The sequence below is a fragment of the Cavia porcellus genome, unplaced genomic scaffold (assembly GCF_034190915.1).
Source record: "Cavia porcellus strain 051 isolate PalLab524CR breed Dunkin Hartley unplaced genomic scaffold, mCavPor4.1 scaffold_2, whole genome shotgun sequence".
Taxonomy (NCBI): Eukaryota; Metazoa; Chordata; class Mammalia; order Rodentia; family Caviidae; genus Cavia; species Cavia porcellus.
In genome coordinates this window covers 66,964,429-66,991,080 of record NW_026947485.1, presented here as the reverse complement: position 1 = coordinate 66,991,080, position 26,652 = coordinate 66,964,429, and the positions used below count along the sequence as shown (strand labels likewise).

Below are 26,652 nucleotides of genomic sequence, written 5' to 3'. Positions count from 1 at the left end.
ATGACCTATGTCTCCTACAAGGACCATACAGGATATCTGTCTACTTGGTGGTGTGCAGGGAGAACTCTTCACAGAATACCCGAGCCTCAGAGACTCCCTGAACACCCCAAGGCCACCGAATCCTTGGCGTCAGGCAGTTTCCGCGGGATCTCGGGGCTCCTGATTGCAGGCCTAACATCCCCACCCCACCCCACCCCACCCCCGGGAACTTTCTCCGCACCAGAGAGCGAAGGTCGGATCCAGACCGGCTCAGAGCTCGGTGGGCCTGGAAGACCTTCCTGTGTGGGGCGCTTTCAAGGTGATTCAGAACAAGGGATCCCCAGGACAGACACTGGAGGAGGGAGCGCGGAAACGAACGCAGCAGTTTCCCAGCGGATCGACGAGAACCTAGAGCGCGGAGGTGGGGACTGTGGGGGGCGTGGGGCGCGCGGCGACTCCGAAGGTGCGGGGCGCGCAGTGAGCTCGCAGACCTGTGCGCGTCAGCAGGACCCTGGGGCAAGGGGGCGCAGGGATCCGGGGGGAGAGGGGAAAACGCCGCGGGGAAGGGGAATGGGGACAGAGGGCTCGGCACTAGGGACTAGAGTGGGGAGCCGGAGGTGGGGGCAAACCTGCGGGGCCGCCCGGGCTCCCGCGCCGCGCGCCCTCCCGACCCCACTCCGCGCCCGCGCCCCGTGGCGTCACCGCGCCCGGCCCGCGCCTCCATCTTCCTCCTCCTCTTCCTCCTCCTGCTTCTCCAGCGCGGCGCTATCCGGCTCTGCCGGGCGGGGAAGCAGCCCCAGAGCGGCCGCGGCCGTCGCGCCAGGCCCAGGAGCTGTGCGGTTGGGAGCCAGGCGCTGGGGCGCGGAGGTGAGCGTGCGGACACGGAAGGGGGCGGCGCCGCGCGGGGTCCGCGGGGTCCTTCCCGAGAGGGGGCGTCGGCGCCTCCTGGTCGTCCCTGCTCCTCTGGCCTTGCTGGAGCTGCGGGCCAGCCGGAGGGCGGCCCGGGGAAGGCGGGCCGGGAGAGGGAGGCCGGGCGGCAGCCTCCGCCTCTCGGGTCTCCCGCGCGGAGGCGAAGCGAGGAGAGGCGGTGCGTGCGGCGCCGGCCCGCGCGCTGCTGCGGAGCAGGTATTCTAGCTGTCCCCGGCTACCAGCCGTGGCGTCGCCGTCGCCGTGTGCAGGCCACACTGGCGGGCAGGAGCCTGACTCCTCCGCGAGCGTCCTGTGTTCACCTCAGCCACAACTTGTTGAAAATTATGCCCTCAAAATCTCGCTCTGAAAATAGAGCAGAGGGAGAAAGAGAATTTTTCTGCAGAAATTTCTACTTAGGATCCCCCCATCCTGTGGGGGAAGGATTAGTGTCAGCTTTTACTCCTCGAGCAGGTAGTTTTTTTTTTAAAATGGAAAAACTTACTCCAGGCCGCGGTAAATTATCATTCACCCCTGTAGGAGAAAAGAATCCAGACTGCCTGTCCCTCCCCTCCCTCGGGGAGACACATTTCCAGACCAATTTTCAAACCCCCTGCTTGGAACCTTTGTCCTTCTCTTGCTGTCCCATCTCCTTTCTCTTCCTTTTTGTTTCTTGATTTTGTTAATCTCCGGGATGTTTTTTTCATTCTGTATTGCTGTTTTTTTCTGTTTGTCTCTGTCTCTTGTGTCTGTTTCTCTGTTTCCCGTCCTCCTTTCTGTGTTCATTTAAAACTTACAGAGGATATCTGAAGAAGAAAAAGCATCTATTCTAGATGTTTAGAATCCTAAGAGCGAGTCGCCAGGCTGGCTTGGGGACTGCTGCAGTTGCTGCGTATTAGCGTCAGCCTGTGAAGGTGGGGGCTTGTGACCATAGCAGCAATGGTCCATGAGCGATTGTGGAGGAGGAAAATGAAAAGCTTTGTCCAGGTCCCTTGACACAATATTGATGCCATGGAAAAATGTGCGTTTGCGGAAGATTGTATTTTAATGCTGCAGAATAGTACAGAAGAGGACAAATTTTTAAAGAAAAGATTGTAAATTTTATTTTTAAAAAGTGAGAAGAAGCACCAAAGATTTGAAAGGCTAGGCCTTTGGGTTGATAAAGGATATAGTCAGGACCTCAGCCTGTAACTGTGTCAATGAGTCGCAACCAAGGCAGACATACCAGAGACATTGATGTATCTCTTGTTTTCTCTGGACTTAGATATCTTGACCATCAAAAAAAAAGCTCTGGCTGAGAAACCTATTACATCGCATTTATCTTGACATTTTTGATGGATTCAGTGGCACTATTTATTGCATGCCTAGTTAATATGTGTCACATAGTGTACAGTTAGTAATGGACACGACAGACAAGGATCTGCCCGCAGGGGCTTATTGTCTGCCCCTCAAGGGGCTTATTTAGTAAGCAGAAAATAAGTCATCACATAAAATAATTTCAAAGGAAATTTAACAGAGGCTGAAAGGAAAAGTGGGGAAAACTGAAGTGAATCATTTTGGTGCAGTCAGAAAAGCATATGCAGAGATTTCAACATGGGAAAGTGATTGATCCTGTCTACCCCTACAAAAATGATGGGGCCAAGGAGTACGGAAGCAAGAATACAGGAGGATGATAGGGCGATGAGGAGAGCCTAGCACATCTAGGACCTTGTAATCATGATCAGGAAGTTGGCTGTGTTTTGAGGAGACACTGGTTTTAAGGAGGGAGAGAGATATTTAATAATGATTCTATTTACAGCGAACTTAGGCTATGGACAGTGGTTTGGAAAAGGGCAAAGGGAACAAGAGGTTGACCTTTTAGAAAACACTGGCAAGCTGGGTAAGGCTGTGCATGCCTGTGTTCCCAGCTACTTGAGAGGCTGAGGAAGGAAGACTGAGCTCAGGAGTTTGAGACCAGCCTGGACAATTTGGCAAGACACTATCTCAGAAACACGAAGTTGGCATCGCTCAGGTGAAAAATGATGAATGCCTGGACTAGGCTGGTGTCATTTTGCAGACTAGGTGTTGGCATTGAATTTGTTGTCAAGGACACAGGGAAGCAAGGACTATGGAATGGTTCTCAGGTGTCTGACTCGATCTGGGTGGGTAACGGTAAGAATAATTCTGGGGTGAAAGGGGCAGGTCTGAGTAGAGAAGGAGTTTGGTTTTGAATCTGTTAAGTTTGTCATTGATCAATGATAAACCATAGCCCTTGGGATAGTCTCCAGGGCAGAGACGCATGGAGGAGCCTTCAGTAAGTAAAGCTGGTGATTGTGAATTTAAGGTGAAATTTATCAGCTCATCTGTCTAAATCTTTGGCAGTCTTCACCAACTTGGGTGTAGATACAAAGAAAATGGATAGCTGATTTCTTCCAGAATTAAAATTTTGCCAAGTGGCTAGATTGGAGAGTAAGAGAGTTGAGGCTCTTTTTCAAAGAAGTGACTCATATTTGCTGTAAAATTCAGGTTGCATTTAAAGAGAAACCAGGAGTAGATGGCTGGGAGAGGGGAAAAGTAATGTAAGGTCCACAGATCAGTTGCTGTCTGGATTTATCAGTTTGAATATTTAAGATTGTTGGAAGGCAAAGCGCGCTTAACTGGTATCAGGAAGTGAAAGACTGAAGTGGAGTGGAGGCCAGCATTCACTGCTTTTGATGAATAAGTCAAGGAAACCAGGGCCCCTGAGAGAGCAATGACATTTGCTGGGGGTACAAACAAGGACAGTGTGTATCCTGTGGGTCCTTAGTGATGAGGAGTAAGCTGAAAATCAATAGATAAGACTGTGGTGGGATGCAAGAGAGGACATTATGATGCCAGGAGCCTCGAACGAGCTGGCTGTTTGAAGGAGAGACAAAGGAGACTCAGATAGCTTACAAAAGATGCAGCTGCCCCATCCCGTGGACCTGGATTACATTTTCTGGATAACCTGTGCAAACCTGCAGGGTGTGAATATCATCAGAATCTCTGAGGACAGCTCCCACTTACTGCTGTCCAATACAGTAATTAATGCCCTAGATATTTCTACCCAAAACAAATTAGGCCACATTTTTCAAAATTAACTTTGCGCCACCATTGCTCTTCAGCTAGAGGTATATCAAAGAATCCTTCTAATCTGAAACCCTTAGGAGGCAGGGTATATTAGAATGCTTCTTCCTGGATAATCAACACTCAAATATTAAATACATACAGAAAGTCAAATGTCCAGTCAATAAAACTGTGACCTTGAAATTTCAAGGAACTCACATTAATTGAAATGCTTTTAGATAGAGTTCCTATAATTGAAGTGCTAAATATAAAGTGGAGCTGTTGAATTATATAGCTAGAAGCAAAAGAATTGTGGTGTTAGGACTATGGAGCCCAGTACAGCCTCTTTATTTTCTTTAAGGAAACAGATGAAAGAAGGTGATTTCAGAAGCCTACTCCTGTCCTTTCACCTCAACACCACAAAACAAAACTTTCCATAAATGGCATAGTTTTATCAGCTATTTAATGTAGATTATCTGTGAATAACATCGAATAAAAATATAGGTGAACCTGAGCTTTAAAGTGCGGCACATCAGTCAGCACCTCATGTGTCACCTAGGCTCTATGAGAAATGCATAATTTAGCCTCAGCCCAGACCTGGGCCATTCCTGATTGTGCATTATAACTAGATCACCACCAGGCCACCATAGTTGCAGTAGAGTCTGACCAGTCCTGTCATAGAGCCAGTTGGTCCCCTTGCAAACTGGTCTGCTGAAGTCAGCAGGACCATGAGGCCTGGAGAACTGAGGAGCTCCTTTTAGGAGAAAGAAAGAGACGTCATCATCAGAACATTCTGAATTTTCATTGATACGAAGCAACAGGAACAAAGTGTGCTGTGCGGGGAGATGGCACATTTCAGGAATGGCATTATTGCCCCTCCCAGAAAGTGAAGAGGCAAAATTGCAGCAGAGCGCATGACACTTCGGATACTGCCTGTGCCTGGGCAGCATGCTCCTCAGCTTCCTGTGTTCAAGGGAAGCTGTTGTGACTGCACTAGGATTATGTTTTACTGTTGCAAATGATAAAAATGGACACAGAGTCAAAAATCTGCATCTGTTGTCTCCAAATAGCAAAATAAGTAGTAGGTTGAATCTAAAATCTTTTAGCAGTGCTATTTTCAGTTTTGAGTATATACTCATCATACCTGATCATCTCTAAAAAATCCTGATGTCCAGCTAGGACCCCAGATTAGTTACCTGAAAACAGGGATGACAGGACAGTGACATGACCAGTGTCTTCAGCACTCCATTGGGTTCCCAGGGAAGGCAACTCACATGTGGCCCTTGTAAGAAGAGGCAGCCCTGAGGGTGTAGTTCTGCCTTTAACCCTACCCTAGCAGTGGGACCCTCCATGAGCACTGTGGCACAAAGCTGAGGTAACAAAGTTCTGGTCACAACGCAGGGCAGTAGGGTTTTCAGAACACTGAGAGAGTAGGACTTTTTTTTTTGAAGAGGAGTTTACCTGTAGCCAATTTTGTTAAAGTTGTTATTAACTGTTAGTGAACTGTTGAGAAAATTGGTTACATAACTGTAACTAAAAGTCATTATTTTGCATATGTAAAATGGCTGAAGTTTTATGTATAAAGTACACTTCAATAAAGTTTTCTTTTAAAGTTGCTACATATGCTTCAGCCTTCATAATTTTGTCATGCTGACTTGATAGCCAGGGTTAGGGAAGTCAGTGCCTGTTTTATGTCATTAAGGCATCAGCACCTAGCCAAACGCCTGGTGCATAGAGCTGAGTAAGATATTGGATGGGTGAAAGGAGATGAATAGGTAGAGGTAGGGAGGCAGGGAAGGACAGATGGATGGATAGATGGATAGATGGATGTATGGATGGGTATCATTACCATCTTTGGTGGTAGACAGAGATGGAAGTAAACCTGGTGGCACTCAGTGTACATCCCTCCCTACCTTTGTAACCACAAATATGTGTAGCCTATTAAGTAAAGCAAGGCATTGAAATTAGGGGAATGAATTTGCAGAGAGGCCAGAATGCAAAACTGTCTATTTACAGGTAAATTACTACAGCACAGAAACCCCTTTATTTACTAGCCAATAGTGATAGGTATCTTTATCTCAAATTGCTATCTGCAACAAGATTATCAGATAGGAAAGTTACTTTAGCCATGCTTTGGCATGCAGTGTCCAGTTTCATTTCAGACATACCTTATGTTTACCTTAACTGCAGTCTTACAAAAGCCCAGTGTGTGCAGGGTGCATTCTTCTGCCCGAGATAACATCCGTACCCTTGTGAATGGGAGGGGCGCATGCAGCATTCCTCTCTACCCCCCACACCCAAGAGAAAAATGGACACTGTACCATTGGGGGGCGTGACTTAAATAGATTGGAGTATCTAAAATTGTATTAACTGAATCCATGGGGGGGAATTTTTTAACTAAATTTTTGAGCTAACTAAATTTAACCTAAATTTTTTTTTCCTTGACTCTTCCAAGCACATAGGTATTAGACTGCTTTCCCAGGTTAGTGATTGCAGTGTAACTTTTTTTTTTTTGGTTGTTTAGGACCTAGAAATGTCATGAAGTCATATCCATGTAAAAGTCCATATACAATACATACCAAACTTAAGACATCATGGAAATTACTATTTCAAATCTCTGAGGAGTTTTTAATGAGAATCCTGGAAAGTTTAGTATTTATCATCTTTATCGTGTTGCATTTTCTGAGAAGTTTTCAGTTGGTTTGGTTCTATAAAATATGAACATAGGACAGTAGGACCCAAGTTTGAAATATTAATAAACATTTGCAATTGCAACAAAAGTTTTAATAAAATTGCTACTGTATTTTACCCATAATTTTGGAAAATGATTTTCAAATTATCCAAGTTTCATCTGAGGGAAAGAATATAGTTAAGTGTATTTTAAGCTTCAATCAAACAGGAAACTAGGGTAGTTCTGAAATTTCAACACGTCAGAATCATGTGGAGGGCTTGCTAAACAGATTGCTGGGGGGCCTCCCCGAGGCCGCTGATTGGGGAGTTTGGCGGAGGTGGGGAGGAACAAGAAGTCAGATTATCTTAGTACAGATTATTGTAATGCAACCCAAAGTTTGTAATAGAAAAATCACCTTCTTGATACCAAAAATGTGTTCAGTATACTGATATTTTATCTGCAGAATGCACCCCTTCCCTCAGAGTGTTGGAAGCAGATACTGCAAGGGTTCCCCCTCCACAGAGGCTTTCCCTCCAGCAAGTCAAAGAGTAGCCCTCAGACTTGTTGGATTTACAGACCAGGGAAAATAAAAAAGAAAGAGCTCCAAAGGATTGCCAACCTAAACAACTGTTATCACTATTCTTTTCTGAACAAAAAGGACATTGTGATGACCCACAGTAGGAAAGACACAGGCTCAGAGGAAAGGATAATTCTTTAAGTTGAATCATTTCATGAAAAATTTTCTACACTCTCCATCTGTTTTTTAATTGCTATTTGGGAATCAGTGCTCTAGTACTTTTAAAGTAAATTCACAAAAAGACAAGTTTACTTTCAGCACTTACTAGTTTCAAGCGAGAATGTGTATTCACCATGCACTATTGTTAAGTTGATCTGTGGCAGTTCTGTGTGAGTCACAGGTAAGTTTGTAAATATGGTTTTATTACTTTAATACACATACACAAGAAGGAATAACTTCAAGGGAACCAACACCATGTGATACTCTCTTCTCTCATTTTCCAGGATATCCTATGACCATGTAATCGAGTTCCTTATTACATATTTAGGAGCTTTTGTTATATTTTTATTACAAATAAACCTGTCTCTTCCTAATGAAAGTGTACAATGTTTGAGAGTCAGCCTGTGCCCTTTATTTTATATGTAGGAGCACATGGTGGCCTAGATGAATTCCTGCTAAACCACAGCAGTCTAATCCCTTGAGATTAGAGTTACATCACTCCTTGTCAAAGGAAATGCACAATGTAAGGTTTTTAGTATTCTTAAGGAGACAGGCCTCCATCAGATGTTGAGTCATTTTTTATAACCTTATATTTTCACAGATGACCCAAATGTTAACTTCAGCTCAGGCTTTAGCTAAATAATCCAAAATACTAGGTGAATAAATTGAAAATTGATGAGATTTTTGCTCCAGTGTGTCAGCACCAGATAACTGGTAGATCAGGGATCTTAGATTTTAGATCTGGGTACGAATGAGTCCAGTAACATGAGAACCCTTCTTGATTTCTTCTTTCCTTTCCTCTAAATACTGGACCATGTCTGCAGAGTTCCCAGAACATCTTGGGCTGCTCCTGGGGATTCTTCAAAAATTACACAGTGACCAATCATGTCTGGTTTTACAATATTAATAAATTCAGATGATTGATTTTCATCCAAAACCAAGAATTATTTCAAACATATTTTATTTGTTTTGTAGCTGGAATTCAATCCTAAAATGAGATTGTATTTTACCTAAAGTTAGCACTTATAGGAAGCCTAAGTATGGGTAGCATTTGAAAATGCTAAACAGGTTTAAGATTCTCCACATAGGGGCTGAGGATTTAGCTCAGTGGCAGAAGTGCCTGCCTTGCAAACACGCGGTCAAGAGTTTGATCCCCAGTACCGATAAAAAAAAAATAAATTAAAAAAAAAAGATTCTCCACGTAATGTTTACTCTGCCATCTCAGAATAAGCATGGGGGAGAACACTTGAGTTTGAATCTTTACTATATCACTAAAGTTCTGGAAGCCTCCGTTTCCTCATCTGTAGATAGTTATAATATGTATTCTGCAACATCTAAGAGTTAAACTATTCAACATGAAAACACTATAGACTATTAAATAGTATACAACATCTGGTATTATAGCCTTTAAACAAATAAATAAACCATGTTTCAGAAAAATTTTGCTCTCTCTGTCTCTCTGTTTCTGTCTCTGTCTCTCTCTCTCTCTCTCTCTCTCTCTCTCTCTCTCTCTCACACACACACACACACACACACACACACACACACACACGTTTTTACAATCCTTAAAACTATAACAAGTTTCATTTGTTAGGTCACTTTTTTCCTGGCCGCATTCACGCTATTGAAGGGTCCAATTACAATTTGGCATTCAGGGCTTGGGGATATAGCTCAGTGGCAGAGTGCTTGCCTAGCATGCACCAGGCCCTGAGCTCAATCCCTAGTACCACACATACACACAGAATTTGGCAATGGGAATCCTGTGTGAATAAGGTTCAAGTATATTAGACGAGAGTAACCCATTAATATGTATAAAATGCATAGTGTAATAGGGGTTGATAGGTGATATTATTGAGTCCTAATGTATTTTTGTCTAATACTCCGATTTACAGAAGTTTAAATTTGCTTTGTAATATTTGTTTTAGTTTTTAGTTGGAAAGAGTCTTGATCATCATGGCCATTTAAAGATTTTGAATTCTTATATCTCATGAGATGCTATGCTATATACTTAGAAGAACTCACAACTGAGTCCTAGAAGAGATACTTGAATTTCTGTGTGATTCTAGTAATCTTTTTTTATCCTTAGATAAGGTATATGATTGGGAGTGGGAAAATTGGTAACTTCATTTTTAATTTTTAAGTGAAAAGAACATTGATTTCATAACTTCTGGAATCCTTTAGCTGCTTCTGATTCCCCAACAAGCCAACAGTATTTTCAGAAAAATACTGATGGTTTTGTACTACTCTGGTATCTTGAAGCCTGTGGCCTTCTGGGTATATAGGGCTGCTTTGGGGAGAGCAGTTACAAATATTTTACCATCCCTTCTGTCTTGAAAGATGTGGAAGGAAATATGTAATAGGTTTTCCAGGGTCTAAAGTAGACATTAAGATCACTGCATAATGCTGAGGAGCAATGAAATGGCCAAGGAAGAAGTAGTAACATAGGGATATAAGCATAACTGTAACTCTCCCACCTCACCTTTCATAGCCACTCCCAAAATCCTTTCTTTAAGTTTTTGTTCACCCCCTCTTCTCCTTTCCTCTTTCTTTATCTCTTGATTCCATTCCCATTTGCAGTCTATCACCCTTTTATCTATCTTTTTTTCCCCTTTATTTGTATTTGGGGTTTCTTATATAAGAGAAACCATGGAATCTATAGGTTTGTCTGTCTGATTTATATCACTTAACATTACGATCTTAAGATGCATTCATACAAATAAGACCCAATCAAGAAAAATTGGAACTGAAATGAATAACACATCTCAGAAGTATAAAAAACCAATGAAAAATATATTCAGTATCTTTGGCCATTTGAGAAATGCAGAAGTGGGACTGAGGTCCCATCTTAGTCCAGAAGAATGGCCATCATAAAGACATTAAATAACAATAAATTCTGGAGAGGAGAAGCTGTAGGGGTAAATGAGCCCTTCTACACTGTTGGTGGAAATCGGTAGGGAGAGTCCTCAAAAAGCTGGAACTAGAAATTTCATTTGACTCAGCTATTCCCTTTTAGGTATCTTGTCAAAAGACATCATGGTATAGTGAGTGGTCCATGCATACCCATGTTTATAGCTGCACAGTTCATGATGGCAAAATCTTTGAAGTGACCTATATGTTTATCAATAGAGAATAGATACAGAAAACATAGTACTTACACACATTGGAAAAGTATTCTGCCAAAATCCTGTCTTAAACTCCTTACATCCATTCAGTGACACTTGCTTCAGCTGGACTGCCTGGGTTATAATCCTGACTTCCTCTTTCTCACTTTGGATCCTAGAAAATTAATAATCTTCTGTGTGTCTCAGTTTTCTCATCACAAAATGGGCATGATAGTAACATCTGTTTCATGGGGTGGTTGTGTGGATTCAGTAACACAGGATAGAGTTGAAACATAGTATGTGCGACATGTTAAGTAACTTACTATTTTTTCCTAACTTACTAATTTTTCCTAACTCCAATAGTTTCAAATTTCATTTAGCAAAAACCATGTTTTCCCAAAATATTCCACTCATGCCTATAAAATCCACTAGATTCTCTGAAGTGATCTACATCTGCTGTGAACATGAACAAAATGGTGCAGTGGAGACTGACTGGAATAGTATTTTTCATTTAAACCCAACGGTAATACTGATTCATAGCAATCTGATTTGTATTTTTGACCAAATTATTACAAATATGAACATGTGAGATTTTAGTCACTTAAAAATAATTTGACAGTTTTTTCCAGGGAAAATAATTGCATCATAGTTTCTGCAGCCAGAAAATGGAAAAGGTTTCATAGGTTTTGTGTAATTTAAGACCATAAATACATTACCAAAGTCTTTTCTGTAGGAACTATCTTTCTCAATCAAAAGTTACAGGATATAAGGTGAGTGGTACAAGTCTATGGTATTTAACCCGTTGTTATACTTTGATACCTATTTTTCTTAAAATATTATTTAAGAACCAGGATTCATTTTTGGGTTGGCTGATTTATCTTACTTTCATTTAATGATAGCGTCCCTAGCTACTCAGGTATATAGGACAGTTTACGACTCCACAGCACCCAAATAACTTGACAGTTTTGGTGTAAATTATTGTTCTGCAGTTTTTCATCTTCTGTTTGCTTTGTGATCTATCTCTTGGTATCAAGGTCATTTTCAGTACTTTTGGTGATGTTTCAGACCTGCCCCTATACAATCCACTAAAAAAACTTTAGCCTCTTTTGTGCTTTAGTGACTTGCGAGACAAAGGAGGACCTGCAGACCAGCAGCATCACCACCAACTTTGGAGGAAATGCAGAACCTTGGGCCTCCCTGGAGACCTACTGAGTCTGGATCAACACTTTAACAAGATTTTCAGGTAATTTATATGGATATTAAGATCCAAGAAGCCACACAAAGAGCACCTTTGTGAAGTTAATTTCTCCACAGATCCATTTTTGCTTACAAATCGCGTCTTGTTGTGTTTTAAGTTATATAACTTTATAGTGTACCCAAATAGTTTACCCTGAGAAACACAGTGAATTATTATAACATCTAGAAGTATTTGAATGTTTGGTAATAGATAACTGATGCACATTTTATTGTCTCTCACCTAGGATATTCCTGTTGCCCTTGGAAGAGTTCATAGCATGGAATCAATCTCTATGATGGGAAGCCCCAAGAGCCTTAGTGAAACATTTTTGCCTAATGGCATAAATGGTATCAAAGATGCAAGGAAAGTCACCGTGGGTGTAATTGGAAGTGGGGATTTTGCCAAATCCCTGACCATTCGGCTTATTAGATGTGGCTATCATGTAGTTATAGGGAGTAGAAATCCTAAGTTTGCATCTGAGTTTTTCCCTCATGTGGTAGATGTCACTCATCACGAAGATGCTTTAACAAAAACAAACATCATATTTATTGCGCTGCATAGAGAACATTATACCTCCCTATGGGACCTGCGACATCTGCTTGTGGGAAAAATCCTAATTGATGTGAGCAATAATATGAAGGTAAACCAATACCCAGAATCCAATGCTGAATATTTGGCCTCACTATTCCCGGATTCCTTGGTTGTCAAAGGGTTCAACGTCATCTCAGCTTGGGCACTACAGTTAGGACCTAAAGATGCCAGCCGCCAGGTATGTAGTTTTACATTTTATTATTTATCTGGTGTGTTGTAGTTAAGCAAGTATCAGATAATTAAAGCCAAATTCTGACACCCTTCAGTGATTATTTTGAAAACTGTGTGAGCATCTGAAGAGTAACATCCTGACCTCTTTGGGGATCCATCCTATTCTCAAAATGATGTAGAAAACTGAGAAAACACCATGATCTTGTCTGTCCTAACCAGCTATAAAAAAGGCATGGTTGCTTGGTAAACAGCGCAACACATTGCTTGGACTCTCTCCTGGTCTCCTCAGAAGTAGAAACAAGAAAAATAATTACTTTTCTGTCTTTCTTTACTTCCCTCCCTCCCTTTCTCCTTCCCTTGTTCCCTTTCTCCCTTCCTTGCTGCTGCTTGGGAACACTGTACCCTGTCTCTGGATGAATACTATTTAACATGATTCTCAGCAAGAATACTTTAAGCAAACCTTTTTATTTTACATACAGTAAATAATCATAGAGTATCAAATGGTACAGTTTATTTTAAGTGATTTTATCTGTGGGGCAAGTGGAGGCAAACTAGATTTCGTAGATTTGTTTAGGTTTACAGCACAAAAGCCTGTGATAGTTCTCCCATTCAGCTTAAGAATGAAGCAGATGGGAAGATCTGTCAGTGCCTCTGTGGAGTGAGCTTATAGCAGTACGTAAAACAGTGTATCTTAAAAGTCATAAAAAGTGTGCTCACATGCTCAAATTAAACATGATAATAATTCTTGTTTCGTTTTTTCGAGATGGGGTCTCACCGTGTATTTCACACTGGCCTTGAACTTACTAAGTAGCCCAGGCTGGTCTTACACTTGCAGTGATCCTCATCTTAGCTCCTGAGTACTGTGATTTTGTCTATGAAAACAGTTTATTGGATTCCTTAGCAACAGATGGAAGCATTGTATCATTATATGCTATCTGTCAGGTCTTGATAACCATTTGACTTCTTTTTTTTATTTTGTACCGGGGATCAAACTCACGACTGCGCATTTGCAAGGCAGGTGCTTATGCTGCTGAGCTAAATCTCCAGCCCACCACTTACTTTCAAGGCATAAAATCTCAACACATAGAATCCCAGGTTGCAGCTAAATGTTCTTGCAGTTGATTTTCATGTCATCACAAGTGGCAAGGACTTCTTTTGCTCTTAGAACATTATTTTAAATCTATTAATAGTAAGTATGTAAGTTAATAAATGCGCTCTCTCCTTAACTTCAATCATGCAGTTGCCCAAGGCCGTTACAACTGATGCACCATAGACTACATAGAGTGTACAATATTTGTCATTTTTACAAACAGCATAGCAATGATGCATCTTTTTTGTCTTCCACAGGTCTATATATGCAGCAATAACATCCAAGCTCGACAGCAGGTTATTGAACTTGCTCGTCAGTTGAATTTCGTTCCTATTGACTTGGGATCATTGTCGTCAGCCAGGGAAATCGAAAATTTACCCCTGCGACTATTTACTCTCTGGAGGGGGCCAGTGGTGGTAGCCATAAGCTTGGCCACATTTTTCTTTCTTTACTCCTTTGTCAGAGATGTGATACATCCATACGCAAGAAGCCAGCAAAGTGACTTTTACAAGATTCCCATTGAGATTGTGAACAAAACCTTGCCCATAGTTGCCATCACTTTGTTGTCCCTGGTATACTTAGCAGGCCTACTGGCAGCTGCTTATCAGCTTTACTATGGAACCAAGTATAGAAGATTTCCACCCTGGCTGGAGACCTGGTTACAGTGCAGGAAACAGCTGGGACTACTAAGTTTTTTCTTCACTGTTGTGCATGTTGCCTACAGCCTCTGCTTACCAATGAGAAGATCAGAAAGATACTTGTTTCTCAACATGGCTTACCAGCAGGTACTGAATATTCTTATCACTTTATCTGACTCTGGTAAAATACTGTATTAACAAAAAGTATAAAACATAATATTTTAAATAGCATAAGGTTTTATATATCTCATTGTCTTAGTTACCTTTCTTGTTGCTGAGACAAAATACCTGACCCCCATCGTAAAGGCAGAAATGTTTACTTGGCTTATAATTCATAGAGGTTTCAGTCCATAATCAGCTGACTCCAAGGCAGGGTGACACATGGCAGAGGAGCAACCATTCAAGGCAGGCAGAAGACAATAGAGCGGCAAGAGCAAAAGGAGAGAGAAGCCCCTTTCTGTCCCTTATATTGTGTACAGACTCCTGGGATTAGGGCGGTGCCAAACCAACCAGTGCACTGATTTAGTAATCACCCACCTTAACTCTAGCATTGCACTGTGAATCAGTAACATTCTCTAGATTCAGCCACCTCTGAAGAAGCCACACCTATGACTGATGAGGCTTTGAGGGAATATCTAGACACAAACCGTAACACTCATAATGGAAATTTACTTTTGGCAGGTTTAGGAAGGGGAAACACTTGTTTTTTAAATCTTTTAGCATGAGATGTGGCTAATTCAGATCATTAAAGACAGAAGCATCTCCCATCCCCTTCTTTATAGAAGACAGAGAAGTTAAGGGTGTTTTGGCATTTTTTTCCCCTACTTTTTTAATCCTTTATTGCAATGAGCATGAGAAGAGTGATCTTTGAACAGCATCGTTAATGTTAGATTAACATTAATTATTTTAATGTCTTATAACTGGCCATGGGCCACAAAATGATAAGGTAACTCTCAGTAAACATATATGATAAAATTAGAATTGGGGAAAATATGAGACAAAATAGAAAATCAAGATCAGGAGAACAAAGTAGAGTACACAGTGTGAGCTAAGTGTGTGTGAGCAGCTTCTATCTTGGTTTTGAGATTGCTGATACAATGAAAAAGGAGATACTGCTACAAGGCCCTTATTATCAAAGTGTAAAAAGGTTTGTTCCTCTGGTGAAGCTTTCCCACCACTTAGGTCCCCAGGAAGATCTCAGCAATAGCTTTAGAGAAGAGGCTTGACGAAGATGTAGACTGGGGTTTATCACATCCCCTCCCACAAGTGTAAATTAAGGGCTTCCCAGAGCTGTTTGATGTAGCATTTCTTAATAGAAGCCAAAGACATCACATCTAAACAAATACGCAGAAGCATTTGAATTTTCTAAGGTGCCAACTCATTGTAGGCCAGTTTTGTAATAATCAAGCTGTTTTCACAATAAAACCTAAAACACTTTTTAAAAAGTCACTAGATTGATTCCATTAAGCTGTTCACTCTCTGGAAACACTGAATTACTAAGGCTTTGATGTCTGCTGACTCAGCCTCCCCACATCCTGATCACTTGCTCAGATCTTATTTTCTCAGCAAGGCCTCCACTGAACACTGAATTAGCCATCTACCTGTGACCAGCGTAGAGCACCCAGGCCCTCTCACTTGTCCCACTGTGCTCTCTTTTCAGGATCACTTAGCACCCCGAGGCACTCCTTGTTTATCTACTGCCTTCTGTGGAATTTCACTTTATGAGAGGAATGATCATTGTTCCTATTGTTCACCACTATGTGGCTGGTGTGTGCAGTTGTGTCAGACACAGTAGACACTGAAAATTCTTACGTGCCAGGGAGGTGGATGAATAAACTCAGAGTGAAAGTAGATTCAGGCTGTAGTCTCAGCCTGTGCCAGGGTATGTTGTTATTCTGAATTGTTGGGTAGATATGGAACAAGACAGTGAGAGACTTGTTTAATAGAGGTGCTCTGCGAACTCTTCCAGGATGTTGCTGTGATTGCTTTAGGGAATTAAGACTAAGAAGTAGCTTTTTAAAAAATTTCAGTTATGTTTTCTTGACTGCAAATGGGCAAACTTAAGATGGTGTTAAGGACGTATTTCTGTGAATACTTAAAACAACTTCAGTTGAAGAAGACCAATCCTTGATATATACTCTAATTTTATTGTTTGTGAGTAGACATTTTTAGAGTATAGTTCTACAGAAATTACCATAATTCATAGGTAATCCTGAGTTGATTATATATGTATTATCGATGTAATGGGAAGACATTTGGAAAAATATTACATCTGAATAACACAACTGAAGTTTGAAAGTTTGTTAATGAAGCAGTTCAAGTGGGTAAATACATTGATTCCATAGTGGTTTATCTTTCAGAAAATTCCAGTGGGGAATACAAATTAGGAAGAAGGAGATAAATCAGCACATATATTATACATGTGAGAAAGAAAGATTCTAAAGTAGCATTCGAAACTTCCTACCAAGAGTCTAGCTTAAAAATGAGCCTATAGTGGGCTCAAAATAATCAAGTTTAAACTAACTGTGACCTTGTTCTTATGCCAGAATAAATTCTGTCCCGAATCAGCTAATGTTCACATTTGTCTTCTTGTTAGGTTCATGCAAATATTGAAAACTCTTGGAATGAGGAGGAGGTGTGGAGGATTGAAATGTACATCTCCTTTGGCATAATGAGCCTTGGCTTGCTTTCCCTTCTGGCAGTCACTTCCATCCCTTCAGTGAGCAATGCTTTAAACTGGAGGGAATTCAGCTTTATTCAGGTATGTGGGGTTTTGTTTCGTAAGGGATTGGGCAAGGTAGATTTGATTGTTAGGTGAGTTTAATTTTAAATATGCTACAGTACTTACAAAAAGGTCAGACTTACACAACTAGGTCAGAGAACACCTACTGCTGAAAGCCAGTTAAGGACACTCTGATAAGTGAAAGACCAGTGCATCACTGTACTGCAGACTTCGACAGTACTGTCTACTGTGTTAAGGACGAAGATTTTTTTTTTAATATATTTTGAAGAGAGAAAGAAAAAAATAAAATAACAATAAAATAGAGCTTCAAAACAGGCTAGTGGGACAGTAATAATTAATACACTGCATATTGTTATCTTTATAGTAGTTATTCAGAGTAAAAGATATAGGCAAGAAATATTGTCCAAATAATATTGCACAAATCTTTCTTTTGAATGCATGAGTGATGGTAATGACCCCACACAATCACAGTGCCATATGGAGAGCAAAACTGATTATAGCAGGTATGGTATTCTGGCTAAAGTAGTACAGTTAACAGTAACAATAGTCTCAAGTGTGGCCTGGCTACTGAGAAACTGTGGTAACTATTAGCCTGATACTTTTAACCATAGGAGCAAATTCTACCATTGTGTAACAGAATCAAGCATATACTAGGAACCTGTGTGCAGTGATTTTCCCTTTAGTGGAATGATTTTACTCTGGTGGAGGTGAGAGAGGATAAAGAGGGCTAAATTTTTTTAAAAAAACCTCAACTGGACAGAAAAAGAAAAACCGATCAATCAAACATAGAAAAATAAACAGAATAAAATTCCTCTGGTATTTGCAGTTTCATCTCAGAAATGTGTTGGGTATTGCAGCCAGTTTTGCAGTGGGACTTGTGCTGGGTATAGGGCCGGCCACGGTCTCTGGCTGTGGGATTCAGGATGGTGTTCTCCAAGCCTTTTGGCATATATATATGGAAAGAATGACGGCCCCACCTACCCTCTTCTAGTCCACCTGTCTGTGTGCCAAAGCACAGCACTGGTTCATCTGACTTACCAACAACTGGTGTGTGTGCCCACGCCTGGGTCTTACGGAATCCCTGCTTGGTGTGGTCCGGCCATGTGCCTCTCCCTGTCACTGCTGCCACCACAGGTACCTTGCTGTGTCAGTGGGGTCCCTACCTCAAAGATTTTTTTAAAAGAAAAAAAAAATGGGAGAAGAGTGAGCTTAGATCAAATTTAATGCTGAAAGTGAGTTTGTTTTTAGCAAAAGTAATGAAATACTATATATTAAGTCATCTGATCTTTCCAGGAAAAAAATTCTCACCAATTTTAATTCAAGGGGAAAAAAGCTAACTATGAATATTTTAAAGAAATGTTAAAAAAAATAGAAATGTGTGTATGCGTATATGACAGTCAATATCCGTGGCCAGTGGACATTGATAAGCAGCCAGTCCTATGAATCTTGTTAGTATGTGTGTTTCGTATATCAGTCATAGGTGTGTCCACAAAGGGATTTCAGAGCACAGTGTTTCCTTTAAAAATTAAACATTCATTTTTTTTCCATTAGTATCTATATACATTCATATATTTAAAAAATATGTAATTGAAATTTAGATTCTACCTATATGGTCACAAAATAGGTATTGATTGCATATCCAAATGGTTTACAACACAATATGTGGATTATGTAATTTGGTGGCATAGTAAGCTTTTGTTTTGTTTTGTTTTGTTTTTTATCTATTTTTTGAGCTTTTTGTTTTGTGGAAGTCATGTAAAAAATTTTTTACTCAAATTATGCACATAACCCTTTTCTAAGTTCATTATTTTTTTGTGGAAAGAGACTGTGAATACTTTTTCAGCTGCTACTGTAATCACACCTAAAAAAAATAGAAGGCCCCCTGATAAAAGGTGCTAGACAGATGCATATTATCGCTGTAAATTTAGATGAGTAACTGCAAACATTTTGCCTACTGGAGAATTTACATTTTCCTAATGAAGTTAAAATGTTACATAATACTAGTATAATATTACTTTTATGTAAGACCATTTCTCATAGTAAGCAGTCTTAGACATAATAGTTTATGGAAATGAAAAATGCTGATCTTCAGAATTTAATCTATGTACTGCTCAACTGAAATATTTAATGATCTCATTTAATAAGGTTAATAAAGTCACATTTGAATTGCTATTTATACTGTACAGTAATATGACAGAATTTTGTGTATTTTCTACTAATTCAGGTAGCATATATATGCCTGTACTATATATATATTATGTGTATATCCATGAGAATGCTCTTTGGCATTTAATGTCCCTATGTACATTTCATTATATATATTATATATGTGTAGGTAACTTTTTATATACAGTCAGTGGGGATATGGATAACCTTTATAAAGAAGTTTAAAATTGTATCAATATACTTAAGAAAAAACAAGACGGCAGTATGTGGTGGTGTATACCTATTATCCCAACACTCAGGAGGCTGAGGCAAGAGGATCATCACTGAGTTAAAGGCCAGACTGGGCTACATAGGGAGACTCTTGTCTCAAAAAAAAAAGAAAAAAAAGTGTTTTGATCAGTGCTGCCACTGGTAGAAATCAATCTCAAGGAAGTAAAATAAAATATAGAAAAAGGCCTAAAGTGACACTATGTATAGTTAAAGAGTATTTGAAACAAAGTAGATGATCAACAAAAAAGAATGACTAAATTCTGTACATCCACTTAATTAAATATATTAACAGATTTTCAATTTTAATGACAAAAATATTCTTGATGTAATAAGTGAAATAGACTATGAAATGACAATCTGGCCTTATTCCTGTGAAATAACTACAAGTGAACATTAAGTATATATATGTATGTATGATATGAAAGAAATGGCTGAAAATTATTTAATACAGTAGAAGACAAGGAGCTTAGCAGTTTAAGAAAAAATAGCTTTATCAAAATATAAACATAGTATGTTTGAATAGTTTAATTTCGTGAATATTAACTTACCTCTTACTCTGTTTCTTCTTTCCCTGCACCAAGTCTACCCTTGGGTATGTTGCTCTGCTCATAAGTACTTTCCATGTTCTGATTTATGGATGGAAACGAGCTTTTGAAGAAGAGTACTACAGATTTTATACGCCACCAAATTTTGTTCTCGCACTTGTGTTGCCCTCAGTTGTAATTCTGGGTAAGATCGTTTTATTCCTTCCATGTATAAACAGAAAACTAAAGAGAATTAAAAAGGGCTGGGAAAAGAGCCAGTTTCTCGAAGAAGGTCTTAGAGGAACTATTCCTCATCTTTCCCCAGAGAGGGTCACAGTAATGTGATGACAAAGGTGCCCACGGAGGCCATGGGAAGTTCTATCCGTGCCGTTGTTTTTATGGTTTCCTCTTCATTCAGTTGTTATGTGTAAAATTACTGTGGTTTGAAGTCTGTTAAATGGGATTGTAACTAAATTAGTGACAGAATAGTCTTCAAATTGTCACAGGCGTCTATTTTACCAATTAAGATTTTTGTCTTCAACATATTGTTGAAATTTAAGTATTTTTTGTCTTGTTTTGCACAACTTAACACCATTGGTACTTTCCTGTATTTCATAAGCAAGAATATTTAGGAGTTAATAATCTAGATGTAACAAAATGTTAAACAAAAAAACACTTCACAAAGCAGAATTTGAAACTTTGAATATAATTTAATAGATACACTGTACTTCCCATGAAGCAACAGCAAGGTTGTATTACTCAGCTTAAGAAATAGAAACGCATATCATAGGTTATTTAAAAAGGCCACATTACATTAGCATCTACATAAGGGTGCATGGTAACAGTCCCGTACTCCTCTCATGTGTTAGGGTTTGAAGAAGGTTATTACTTTTATGAAGCAATATGATTATATGAACAAATCCAAATTTAAAAAGAGAAACCTGAGATTATATTTGAAATGCACTGATACTTAAAACACATACAGACAATGCACGGCTCATGAGAGAGTTTACTATTTATCATGTTACCGAGCAGTTTCATTCCTCGTAGTGTGTTCATCAGGGAAGGGACTCAGGAATATGGCCTCCAAAATCAATACCTTTAACACAGTACCAATCCTGGGAATGGTGTCATCTTTCTGTGAGGAAAGTGTCGGGTTTACATCCAGGGTTACTTGATAGCTGATCCTTGTTGCTGCACTGCTCTCTGTGGCAAGGATTTTACTGATGTTCAGCTGGGCAGAAGAATGCACCAGGCATGGTTCTAAGCATTTCACTTGTGTCCGCCCTTGTAATACTTAAATCCCTGAGATAGTTATCCTTACTTTACATAAGAGGAGCTGAAGGACAGAAAGGGGAGTCCCCCAGGTTACTCAGTCAGAGGCAGAGTGAGCTTTTAAATCCCAACACCACCTCCTGGAAGCCCTGAGCCCTGCTTCATCCCCATGCGGTCTGTTCATGATGCCAGTCTGGAAGCTTCTTTCATGCAAAGCGATAGAGCAGGCAGTGTGCATCAAAAGACACATAAAATAGCCCAGGATTACATTTACTATTGCTTGTGGTGGCCCATGGTTATTTACCCTGGTCTGGCCTAAACATAAGCCCAGACCCCATGACAGCCCGTCCATCTCCTATCCAGTGAAGAATTCAGGCAGAAACAGGCGCTGGCAGTGTTAACAAACTGCCAAGACCTGCAGATCTTTAGTGAAATCCGTCATGTTCTGTGTTCATTTCAGCAGTACCTATACTGCAGTCAGTCACCTCCTTTCCTGTTCCTGAGGAACTCTCCTGCCTGCACAGCCATTCATTAGGGAGCAGTTTATTAGCGTAAAGGGCATTAAAATAAGTGGTTAATTATAAATTTACTCTAAAGAGATATAATCATTACAGACTTTTCATAAACTTTCTCAGTGGCAACACTGCACATGTAAAATGCACTTGGTTCAAACCTTGTAATGTGCTGCATTGTTTCCATTTGCTCCTTATTAAGATAGAAAGTTGTAGACAAGATATAATTATACGCATCTCTGTTTCTCAAATTATATCATTTCACTAATTTAATCTAGCTGCGGGAAACAGGACTTTTATTTGGTGGAGTCCACCTTTCCACCAGTGGCTCTTTCCATACTGTGGCAATTTCTTTCCAGTAAATCACTCATAATTCTTTGATGTGCTCTTGGTGGTAAATATAGTATCTTCTACTTTCTAATTGAGCTCTCCACTTAATTTAATGTCAATTAAATCTCTGCCCTCTCAATAATCACTTGCTAGTTTCAGCTGGATTATAACCTTTAAGGAAAATACCTAAATGTGTTATTATCATGGAATAGTGAAAATAACAGCAGATTTTCAATACTTGTTCCTTAAATTTCCATGCTTTAACCATTTAATGTGAAAATACAATGTAGTATTTCTACAAGTTAGATGACTATCAAAAAATATTGTCATATGTATATAATAAGTAACCAGTGATATAAGTAAAACTATCATTATTATGAATAAGTAGGACCTATAAAAAAACAAATTTATGAAAATATGTAAAAGATGCAAATGTTATTTCAAGTGGCAATATTTCCTTTTGAAATTAGCATATCCATTATAATTCTAAATGCTTAAAAGCCTTTCTAAAAGTGCAGCTCTACAGTTATCTTTTAATTGCTTTGTTTTACCGTTTCTGGGATTCTTGTCCTATTGTTTATTATTATTATCACTTTTAAACCATTTTGCTGGCCTCAGAAGTAGGACTGAATTTGGCTGTTACCACATGTCAGGAAGTACATGTGGCTGTCACATGTCAGGAAGTACATGTGGCTGTCACATGTCAGGGGAACTTTAAGAGTAGAGATTGTTTCTAGAGCTATGTTCTATGAAGTGTCCCTGAGAAGTTGTAAGACTGTAAAAAATATACCCAGTGTTAATCCTATGCAAAGAAAATCAGGTACAGTGCGTTTTTCCTGTAAGGAAAAGAACCATTAGCTGTATCATGCTACTTAGCTTTTGTGTACTAATTTCATGTCTCCTCTATTAAAAATATTTAAAGTCACATTTCAATATAAATTTATTCATGCTAACATTTATTTTTATGACATTAAAAAAGTTAGCTCAGATAATCTACATGATATTTTTATTTAAATTTTAAAATATTTAGAAATGTGAATAAATTATATTTGTAGTTATTTATCAGAGATAATTATTTTGTGCTACAGGGTATCTAATGAGCTCTAGTGTTAACTACCTGAGTAATTTCTTATAAATTAGCATAGCTTGAGTTGATTAGAAAATCGTATTTTCAAAATTAACTTGATAATCATAACAAGGTCTATTCATACGCTAGTCAAATTATGAAAATTATTTGTGTAAAAGGGCTTCAAGAATATATCCAATTTTTGTATGTTATCTCCTATGTAATGGTAAAATGCCATTTGTTTTGCCTTTTGCCATTAAAGTATTTCATAATTCTGTATAGACCTCCCCCAAAAGAAGCTTATTTATGAAATTTAAAATTTCTTAGGTGGTATTTTAGATAAAATACCGTGAATGTAACTCTTAAGTATTTTGTTGAGAATGCTGTAATCGCTGAACTAATCATACCTGTATCAGTGTGTAACATCCTCCATTAAGTATTTAGGAAGCCTAATGTGTTGTATTGAAATTACTTTGTAAAAGGAGTACTTTGTATATCCTTTACTGTAATAATTTTTTAAATTTAAGCATTCACTGCATATTTTCATCACCACCTATATGATTTCCATACCACCAGGTATGAGGATGTTTTCACTGAGATTTTTCTGTAAAAGTTTTCATAGCTTTACAGATGCCCAGCAGACGCAGAGACAGACCCTGCCCCATGGCATCTGTTTGCCTTTCTCTGTCAACACTGCTGTCCTTCCTGTCCTCAGCCACCCTTGCATTAGCTGTCCCTGTGCGTGGCGTGAAGCTGGCCAGTGAAGCCAAGGGTCCTCAGTGGAAATCAGTGTGTTCTTTATTGTCCATCTGTCTTGCTGTGGGGTCATGGATACAACTGGAGCTGTGATGCCTGTCCTGAAAGGTCAAAGCCACACCCTATGGAAGGAAAATGAGAATGTAAGAGAGATTCCGGTGGCTTGGTCACTTCCTGCCTCTGTCCCACACTTAAGCCATTCTAAGTGAGTCTGTGTGTTCCACGGTCAACATAATCCTCTATTACTTCTCCAGTTCTTTGTCATGATCCCAATTCAGCACTGTTTGTGTAATAGACAACTGTGATTCTTTTAAAAGCTTTTAAGGATAATATGCAATTCATATCAAAATCAATTTTCCATTTTAATTGGATTCATTTTATTGCTTTGAACTTTCATTAGATATTTTGTACTTGCTTGGAAAAAATATTGTTTCCTTTGTAACTATGTAATTCATATTTGCTAAAACTATGTAATCTCCAAAATACTGCTATCAAATTACATGCCATGTTTTTGTATCTTTCCCATAGAGCTGCCTTATAAACATTTAAATAAAGAGTAATATTTAATGTTTTAACTTCTCTTTTGAAATGCATAGAAGTATATTTTTATTTTATTTAGTAATAAGTCCAGTAGTTGATGATGTCATATTTTCCCATTTATTTTTTAATTTTTAAAATTATTGTTAGTGCATACATATTTGCAGTACATAATGGTTACATTCATTGTGGGAAGTCAGCATTTGGACATATCTTAATTCTTGTTTCCCTATTTTTTCAGAAGCATACAGGAACTAATGATTGATTTTGTTTTTGTTTGGGGAGGAGTTGATTTTACCAAAATAATCATTTGAAAAAGCCTCCATTTAATGAGGTGATTACTCTTAAAATTATTTTATTGCTTTGGGGGGTTGTTTTGTTTTGTTTCTGTTTTTGTTTTGAGATGGTAATCGCTATGTATTTCAGGCTGGCTTAGAACTCAATATGTAGCCCAAGTTTGTCTCCAACACAGAGATCTTCCTGACTCAGCCTCCTGAGTGCTGGAAATACAAGTGTGTACCACTACGCCCAACTATACATTTTAAAATTAGACACACAATATTCAGACTCTTCTCTAAGCTCCCTAATCACAGAATATTGTCATTTCTTACTAAATCTCCAGGGTACATTATGTTCTACAATACATATAAAACAGACATAAAGATTCATGTCCTATTACAGGAAATCATGTTACTATTTCGCATCCACAAAGCCAGCTCTGTTGGCCTCCTGCTTTTTCCCCCTCTCCTCATTCTTGCCTTGCCTTCAGGAAGGACCCTGTCCTCCCAGACAGGCCCCACTGCTGCCACCGCAATCCCACAGCGCATCGTGAATTGTGGCCACAACTGCCGCCTCCCCCTGTGCACAGACTATGTGTAAGCTCTGTGCAGACCGCCTGTTGGCACTGCTGGATGACAGTGGGGACACACAAGCTGGATACACTTGAGTTGCAGATAAGCAAGTGACTTCTTAATATATTTATATTGAAAGTATGGGATGGCCCTTTTTTTTCCTTCTTTTCCTAAATCTAGCAACCCTACTTGGGAGATAAACTTCAACCAAAGAGGTACAGCACAAAGAGCAGCCTGTAAGTTAAGTTTTCTCCCTCCTCTCCCCCAGATGGACCATTCCAAAATGCAGTGATACTTCAAGACTCTCCCGAAGGCCACACCTGATCCTGACTTTCACTGCTCACTTCTGTTTTTCCCTCCGCCTCCTGGAGGTAGGGCCCTGGCTGTTCACATTTATGGCAGCTGGGAACCTATCACAGACAGATTCTCTAAATGGAACATGAAGCTGGAAATAAATGATTTTGACGAAATCAGACACGGGATCCTGCCAGTTTAAAACCCAGATTTGCTGAGAGTAGAATCACTTTGATAGAGTATATAGTGATAGATTATTAATCAAGTATACAGTGATAGGTTATCACTGCTGTGAGGAGTAGTAATGTCCTGTATGCAAGACTATCAGTACTGCTGTAGCTGAACATATTTTATTTTTGAATCTGTTGTTTATAAGAATTCAAATTACAGTCCAAAGGATTATGAATCTGTTATGCCTGAACCATTATATTCTTATAAAGGCCAAGCCCCCATTTCCTCAGATTGTGTGTTTCAAGATACGGCTTTTAAAGAAATAATGAAGGGGTAAGGCCAAGTCATATGAGCAGGCTCAACTCCAATACAACTGGCATCCTTAGAGAAGTGTAGAATACAGACACAGGCCTGACCACATAAAGAAAAAGGAGGAAGCCAGACATGGTGGTGCATGCCTGTAATCCTAGCACTAGAGAGACTGAGGCAGGAGGATTGTTGCAAGTTCAATACCAGCCTGGGCTACAACATGAGCTGAAGACCAGCAAGACCCTGTTTCAGAGGAGGGGGAAGAGGGAAGGAGGTGGATTCCCAGCCAAGACAGGGCCTTGGAAAGAAACCAGCCCTGCCCTTGGATTTCTATCCTCCCAAACTGTAAGAAAATACATTTTCTTCTTTGTTTGTTTTGGTATCGGGAATCAAACTCAGGACCTTGCACTTCCCAGGCAGGCGCTGTGCCACTGAGCTATATCCCTAGGCCAGGAAATACACTTCAGTTAGAGTCACCTAGCCTGCAGAATTTGTCACAGCAGCCTTAGCAAACATACAGAGAGTCCATGGAAGCAGACCAAATTAAAACTTCAGTAATTACTGGCTTTGAAATACACTCATCTGATTAATCTTGTACAACAAAGACAGTTCTAGCCTGCCAATAACCTCTAATCATGTAAATGCAATAAATAGTTGTTCTCAAA

The 26,652-nt window shown here is 39.5% G+C and overlaps 2 protein-coding genes across 3 annotated transcripts; both read left to right on the top strand.

The window, feature by feature from the left end:
• LOC134472976 (corneodesmosin-like) lies at nt 1–11,703 on the top strand. Its single transcript, XM_063235909.1, has 2 exons — nt 1–846; nt 11,557–11,703. The coding sequence occupies exons 1-2, from the start codon at nt 1–3 to the stop codon at nt 11,701–11,703; spliced, it is 993 nt and encodes a 330-aa protein (XP_063091979.1).
• Steap2 (STEAP2 metalloreductase) lies at nt 11,574–26,652 on the top strand. 2 transcript variants are annotated; one of them, XM_063243122.1, is made up of 6 exons: nt 11,574–11,699; nt 11,938–12,462; nt 13,803–14,330; nt 16,780–16,944; nt 19,944–20,091; nt 25,482–26,652. In XM_063243122.1, the coding sequence occupies exons 2-6, from the start codon at nt 11,971–11,973 to the stop codon at nt 25,535–25,537; spliced, it is 1,389 nt and encodes a 462-aa protein (XP_063099192.1). In that variant the 5' UTR covers nt 11,574–11,699; nt 11,938–11,970; the 3' UTR covers nt 25,538–26,652. The 2 variants fall into 2 exon arrangements, with proteins under 2 accessions (XP_063099192.1, XP_063099191.1); XM_063243121.1 differs by lacking the exon at nt 25,482–26,652 and having other exon boundaries at nt 19,944–24,400.

Bases quoted from the DNA above. Each gene is read 5' to 3' on its own strand.
- LOC134472976 (XM_063235909.1), top strand. From the start codon at position 1: ATGACCTATGTCTCCTACAAGGACCATACAGGATATCTGTCTACTTGG. The intron at 847-11,556 runs GTGAGCGTGCGG...AAAAAACTTTAG, and splicing joins CCAGGCGCTGGGGCGCGGAG to CCTCTTTTGTGCTTTAGTGA.
- Steap2 (XM_063243121.1), top strand. From the start codon at position 11,971: ATGGAATCAATCTCTATGATGGGAAGCCCCAAGAGCCTTAGTGAAACA. The intron at 14,331-16,779 runs GTACTGAATATT...TCTTCTTGTTAG, and splicing joins TCAACATGGCTTACCAGCAG to GTTCATGCAAATATTGAAAA. The intron at 16,945-19,943 runs GTATGTGGGGTT...CCCTGCACCAAG, and splicing joins GGGAATTCAGCTTTATTCAG to TCTACCCTTGGGTATGTTGC.